General features: G+C 39.3%; 3 protein-coding genes across 7 annotated transcripts in view; 2 read left to right on the top strand and 1 right to left on the bottom strand.

Moving 5' to 3' along the window:
- Positions 1 to 6,374, top strand: part of LOC113206396 (lachesin) — a 10,323-nt gene that overhangs the window by 2,110 nt on the left and 1,839 nt on the right. For 2 of the 4 annotated variants that reach the window (XM_026422469.2, XM_026422470.2), the window contains exon 7: positions 792 to 3,007. In XM_026422469.2, coding sequence (XP_026278254.1) covers positions 792 to 937 — 146 coding nt within the window. In that variant the 3' untranslated portion in view covers positions 938 to 3,007. Of the gene's footprint in view, positions 1 to 359; positions 481 to 791; positions 3,008 to 6,374 lie in introns of those variants that run through there. The other 2 variants (XM_026422471.2, XR_008011111.1) reach the window with 2 other exon arrangements.
- LOC113206397 (arginine-hydroxylase NDUFAF5, mitochondrial) overlaps positions 2,879 to 6,374 on the bottom strand; it is a 6,968-nt gene continuing 3,472 nt past the window's right edge. The window contains exons 1-5 of one of the 2 annotated variants that reach the window (XM_052267336.1): positions 4,536 to 4,899; positions 3,771 to 4,327; positions 3,493 to 3,677; positions 3,281 to 3,423; positions 2,879 to 3,192 (exon numbers count right to left, since the gene is read on the bottom strand). In XM_052267336.1, coding sequence (XP_052123296.1) covers positions 3,037 to 3,192; positions 3,281 to 3,423; positions 3,493 to 3,677; positions 3,771 to 4,327; positions 4,536 to 4,589 — 1,095 coding nt within the window. In that variant the 5' untranslated portion in view covers positions 4,590 to 4,899 and the 3' untranslated portion in view covers positions 2,879 to 3,036. Of the gene's footprint in view, positions 3,193 to 3,280; positions 3,424 to 3,492; positions 3,678 to 3,770; positions 4,328 to 4,535; positions 4,900 to 6,374 lie in introns of those variants that run through there. The other variant, XM_052267337.1, reaches the window with a different exon arrangement.
- LOC113206387 (kynurenine formamidase) overlaps positions 5,466 to 6,374 on the top strand; it is a gene marked incomplete in the record, with an annotated part of 22,822 nt that continues 21,913 nt past the window's right edge. The window contains 1 exon segment of the mRNA XM_052267338.1: positions 5,466 to 5,645. Within this exon segment, the coding sequence (XP_052123298.1) occupies positions 5,625 to 5,645 (21 nt within the window).

The following is a 6,374-nucleotide window of genomic DNA, read 5'->3' as shown; positions in this document are numbered from 1 at the left end:
AATGGCTCTGTCAGACAAATTGGTAATCACTGTTACTGCTTATTTGTGTTAGTATATAAGCTTTAACTCTAAGCAATAACTTTTCTATTATTATCGAAGTATGACTCTTTTTTATCTTACAAAAAATTTACTGGTATATGCTTTTTTAATCTAGTTTGAAATTATTAGTGCTACTTTCGTTAACATTGGTATAACTAGTAAGCAATGACTTTTCCTCTCTTGATTGCTGCTGCCAATGCTCGGTTTTTATATTTTGTTTGTAATATTTTGGCTATCTGTCTTTCAGTACAATTGCTACTTCCTGATTTTTGTCTTGTTAATTTTCTAACCCTGCTTGCTTTCATTATTATTTTTTCCAGAAACTATCATTCCCATTTGTCCCCCGGCTTGTGGAACAGGCAGATACGCTGGTGGTGCTGATGCTATTACAACAAGTGTTGCACTTGTTTTCATCTCTGCTATTCTTGTCCTTTTCCATCGGTAATATTTTTGATATTATGTTAAGTTGCGCACGATTGACACTAGTGCACTATTCTCACTTCATATTATCATCTTAAAATTTCTAGAGTTACAGTCTCTTAAAGAGTTAATTGTCACTGTCAGGATGTGTTTCATTTTTGTTCTGCATGTTTATTATTCTTTTTACAAATTACAAATGATTTTGCTGTGCATGGAAACGTATGCATAGGTTTTAAATTGGTCATTATCATGTACATCACTTCTTTTCCAATTATTTTTCTCTACGTTTACTATTACTTGTGGTGACTAATTAGTTTTTGATTTTTTTACAGAAACTTCAACTCCAGACATTAGACACAGGTTCTTAGTATCAAAAAATGGGTGTCCATCATTATTATCTATACCATTAATTGGTTTTAGGGCCCTTGTATTTGTAACTGTCAACTTTGTTTTCTCACAACTCACTCAACCTGGTTGATACCCTTTGTGGTATTAGGTAGGGATGAGGCACTTACAACAGCAGTTTTTTGTGATGTTTTGTGTGATATGATGCGAGTCAGTTCCATTCATAGTTCCCTAATTTGGGGATGAAGGTAACTATTCCATTCCATCATTTTTGGTTAGCTTTCAAACTGCCCTTCAACATACTGTAGATACATACTGTATTTATTTTAATCAAGGTTGACGTCATGGCAGTTAGATATTGCATATTTTTGTGAAGTCAATTCGGTACTTACTTTTCTAGTGGTTTATAAATTTATTTTTAAAATTCAAAATCTTGTAAAGTTTTTTGGAAGAACTGCCATTTATGTATGTGACGTTAGATACCCATATTTTGGATTGAAACTGTGTGAAGACTGAATTCTACTTACATTATCCTTTTTGTTCCAACATTGGGCTCTGGACCAGCAAACAATCTTCCTCCAATGTACCCACCATTCCTTCCATTGTCAATTTAGAGAGGCTTTGCAGGTTGATATTTGCCACTCTTTTATAGCTTTTGTTTGTGTAGCTTTCATGCTAGATTTAATTTTTAGCAATTGATTAGTTATTGCAGATACTGAACATTACACAGATCTGTATTTCCAATGGTTGTGATCAAACAGTCCCTCCACCAACATATTGTGAAACAGCATTCCATATTGTAATTGATTAATGATAATTTTCAATCAATTTCTTTGAGTATTGCACAATATGTCCATAACGATGAAGTTTAGGAAGCTAGATTTCAGTGGTTTTAATTAAGTGAATTCATTTTTAATTTGACTTTCTTTATTTTGTTAATGTTCTCTTTGTTCTTATGAACAAAACAAACCTGTCAAAAGCAATTGATTCCAACAAGCAAATCAATCAATTTCTATGAGTTTTGCACAATGTGTCCACAATTATGAAGTCTAGGAAGCTAGATTTCAGTTGTTTTATTTAAGTGACTCATTTTTAATTTGTTTTTTTGTTGATTTTTTTAAATGTTCACAGTGTTCTCATTTTTTTCTTATGAACAAAACAAACCTGTCAATAGCAATACAGTATCCTGATCAATTTTTAATGTAGAGGTTGTGCACATTTTACACTTACTTTGCAATGTGATTATTTTTCTTATCTTGTCTTTGCTTATACTTATAGATTAAGTTTAGTCTACTTAATTGGACCAAATGTAATTCAATTTAATACTCTCAATGTAAAGGTAGCTATTATCCTTTTTTAGTTTGTAAATTGGGTCGGTTTAAGTCATTAAGATCTGATTTTCTTTTTTACTACAGTATTTTTAAAAGCATTTGCACCTGGTATTTCATTGATATTTTAGCCATTTTTAAAACGCCTAGTGTATTACCTTGTCATTTTGTGTTCATCGGATACCTTGTCTCAGGTGTGCCATTTTAGTCAGTATCATCAGTGTTACCAGTTTGGGTGGTAATCTTCAACTTGAGCTATTACCATTCCTCAAAATTGTAAGGCCAGGGAAGATAGACTTGAATGTCGGTGTATTTTTATTCTGGTGTGAATTTTCAGTTAAATTTCACTTAGTGGTTTTTAATTATGATAATTTCAGGAGAGTTCAATTTCCACTCTCTGTAATGGTTGACGAATGGCTCTGTCAGACAAATTGGTAATCACTGTTACTGCTTATTTGTGTTAGTATATAAGCTTTAACTCTAAGCAATAACTTTTCTATTATTATCGAAGTATGACCCCACTTTTTCTCACTGTCTATCATCTTATAATATCTTCAGCTATGTGGGAAAAAGTTAGTTTATGTAAAATATGAATTATTTATTTGATTCTACTGGCTTCCATGGCCTTTTGCCATTGGCCCAGTGCTGTAAATTTTCTCTACTACAGAGAGTAATCTTGTCATGCTGAACAGGACATTAATTTGTGATGTCCATCAATTTTGCAGGTAAAAGAATAACATATCAAATGCAAATGTTGCACAACTTAATTCCAAGCTGACTATCTGTAGTAATCCAGGGGCAGTACATTTAAGGTGACTTAGCAAATTGCATGGAAGGTCAAATAAATAGCCAACTTTTCGTACATTGACAAATAATAGTTTTATTTGAAGTTTAATCCTATCACCTATTTTTCTTTCCCACCATCTCCAATTTCTATTTCTCCGTGTTTCTTCATGATTTCATCAAGTTTGTGAATATCTTTTAGAGAAACCTGCCCAGTGCCCCTTGCTTTGGGCTTGGGTTGGGAAGGATCTGGCTTCCACCCAAGTAAGTAGTACACCTAGTCAGATAACACACACACACACACAAAAATAATTAAAACAAGTTTGAGAACAGGCCAAGTGCATGATTAAGGTGAATTTGACTACCTGGAAGGAGGCTGGGACTGCTCTTGTGCCATCTTTGCCATTATTATTGCCATAAATGGTTTCATAAATAGCAGCTGCTGCCATAAGTGTTTCTCTAGGAAGGCTTAATTTTCTATTTCTTGCTGCATTGCTTTCGCCCATCCCTGAAAAGGCAAGAACCATTAAGAATGTATCCTGGAATCTCAACATTTCAAGTTATAACTCTTAGGTACCTTTTAGATCCCACATAACTTCAAACATTGAAGGGTAATTAATGACAATCTCATCTGTGTCTATTGTGAGCATTGTGAACTGTGCTCTTTGAAGAAGACCACCTATGTCACGGACCTCTGCAAATGGTGATATATGGGCAGCTAATCCCCCTTGACGCTCAAGCTCAGCCATTTGTAAAGAACACCTACATAAAATGAAGGACAAAAATAAGTAAAAAGGGAAATTTGATACAGAGTACTTCGGGAAAAACTATGATCCTGTAATGTAAGCCCCTTACCTGAGCTCAAAAAGTGTATCTCCACCAAATACTGATGCTAAAAAGCAGCCATCATTTTTTAAACATCTATTAATCTGAGCAAATGTTCCTGGAAGATCGTTAACCCAGTGAAGACTAAGGTTGCTAACAAACATATCAATGGAGTTCGGTTCAAATGGAAGATTTTCTTCATCGACAACCAAGCGTTGACATTTCACAGCCTCTTCAGCGCCTGTAGCCTGTTTTAGGTGGGTTGGGCTCAAATCACACATTACAAGTTCCTCTACGGAGGATGACAAAATATGTCTAGACACATAACCACGGCCACATCCCAAATCTACGACTTTACCAAATTTACGCTTGATGTCTAAGATTCGTTCAGATAGTCGAAATCCGACTTCTTCTTTAAGATAATCATACACAGCTACGTCAGGATCCATAGCAGCTCTTTCTTTTTGAATGCGTTTAGCATTTCTATCAAAAATATTCATTACATTTTCCTCTGGAGCATTTCTCACAGACCCAGAGTAGTGACATCTTTGATCATTGCATAGGCCACTTGAGGATGTAAGGAAAGCCTGAAAAATATGTGGTAATGTTTAGTCGGACTACTGATAAAGAATTAATTGTCACTGATGTTAGGATTAATTTTTAACTAAAATAGTGTGAGGCTAAAAATTGACAGGTTACAGGATGGTATATGGAGTTCTCCTCAAAGCCCAAACCCAAAACCAGTACACAAAGTAATCAAAATTCTCAAAAACTGAAATTTAATTTTCTTTTTACCGTTTTCTTGGACAAACAACTTTGTTTAGCAACAATACTTCGTAAAAGTTTCATTATTAATTGAAATGTTTTGAAAAAATAGTCGTCTGCTTCAGTTGGTGAACAAATGCTGGGAACTACGCAATGTAGCCAACTATCCACCCCGTTAGGGAATGTTATTCGTGTTAGAAAACTAAGATAAATGGCATATAACAGCAAATTTAAAGGATATAATCACTTAGTATGTTGCAGAAACTTCGAAAATAAGGATTTTGAAGCAAAAGGACCCCCTCCAAAATTATTCTTTTTCTTTTTAGGTCGATGTGCAAGGGCGGAAGCCGAGAGAGCGAATGGCGCATCGCTCCGACTTGGGTCGTCGAGCCGACTCGATCCCAAATCCCAACCAATCCCGACCTCTCCGCCCCGTTAAAGCCGCTACCGATTGGGCAGGTTGTGTTCGATGTGAAATCATACTACAGGAGGCTCTTATGGATACGCAAAGTTCGGGCAGTCAGGATGAAAAGGAAAGCGACGGAGAGCGACAAAGAAGCTCGCTGTACTTAAACCTTTCAACCTGAACAGTGTCTGAGTTGCGCGCAATTTTTGAAGGTTGTTTTTTTTTTTACTTTTTTTTTTACGAGGCGTTGCGCAATGTTAACAGTGGCGGTCCCGTTGCACTGGTTGGGTTTCAACTGCGTGTCCCTTTAGACCCTACCCTGTCAATAAAACACAAGGGAGAGGGAAGACCTGAAGACCACTCATTGCCGTGTGTATTCAGAGTTCCGAGTGCTGACCGTAAGGACCATGGGCTAGGGCCCCTTTCAGCCGCAGCGCGTGAGGTAAGCCCGCGCTGCACGCGAACATAGATGCGCCTGTGACGTATATCGCACTGCACTGTGCACACACACACCCCGTATCGCCTTTCATGGGGGATCAGTTTCAAGCTGACTGACTGACCGCTCCCCGTCTCCTCCCCATCCCCACCATACGCCTGCTTCGCGTTGGCGTCGTATGCACTCTTTGCAGGCTTCCCCGCACCCTGGACCGAGTTAAGTCAGTGCAAAGCCGGGAGCGCCGGGGGAAATAAGTGTCCACTCTTCGTCTGGTACCATGGCTGAGTACGGCTACACGGTAAGTCCGAGGGGCCAGCTGGAGTGCTCCCGATGTAATCCACGTACTGCGGGTGTACCATGTACTCCGAGTTACTCCGAGTGTATTCCAAGAGTGTTGTGTTACGTGAACTCCAGGTGTGCCCCTCCCCCACAAAAAAAAAAATCGATTCGTCTACCCTGGGGTGAATCTCTCATTATCGTTTGGCTTATGAATTGAGAGAACCCGGTCACAAATCACTGCTGGCCTGCTGGCGCGAGTCCCCATTCCCTCCAACTTCAGCAGGGGCACCAGAAAACCAAAAATATGTAGTTTTCGACCGGCGAGTTTCTTACTAGCAGTGACCCGTGTGATAGACTTTGCAGGGCGCTTGCTCGACGCACGCTGGCTGCCCGACCCAAACTGAGGTGGCGATTACCATGCGTGCGACGGAGACGTTTGAGTTTCTTAATTATAGCACGACGCCTAAGCTAAGAGATTTTTACGTTCGTTTTCCTCTGGTTCGTACGGCAAATTACGTGAGCTCGGCGCCTGCGAGACTCGGGGTAGGCCACCCCGCGGTACACGCGTGCACTGCAGGCGAGGTGTTGCCTACCCAGCAGGCGCCATGGGAGTGCTGGGGCTGGACTCGACAAGTTCGTATCGGCGCGAATGACGGGCATAGTTTCTGCGCGACCCCAAAGCAATCAGTTTGCACACAATGCACAACTGCATCGCCGCCGGGCGGGGGCCTTGGGTTTACCCAGCAGC

Source organism: Frankliniella occidentalis, unplaced genomic scaffold, assembly GCF_000697945.3.
Source record: "Frankliniella occidentalis isolate FOCC.00 unplaced genomic scaffold, Focc_3.1 Scaffold50, whole genome shotgun sequence".
NCBI lineage: Eukaryota > Metazoa > Arthropoda > Insecta > Thysanoptera > Thripidae > Frankliniella > Frankliniella occidentalis.
The sequence above is the reverse complement of the archived record's forward strand: the minus strand, read 5'-3'. Positions and strand labels throughout refer to the sequence as shown.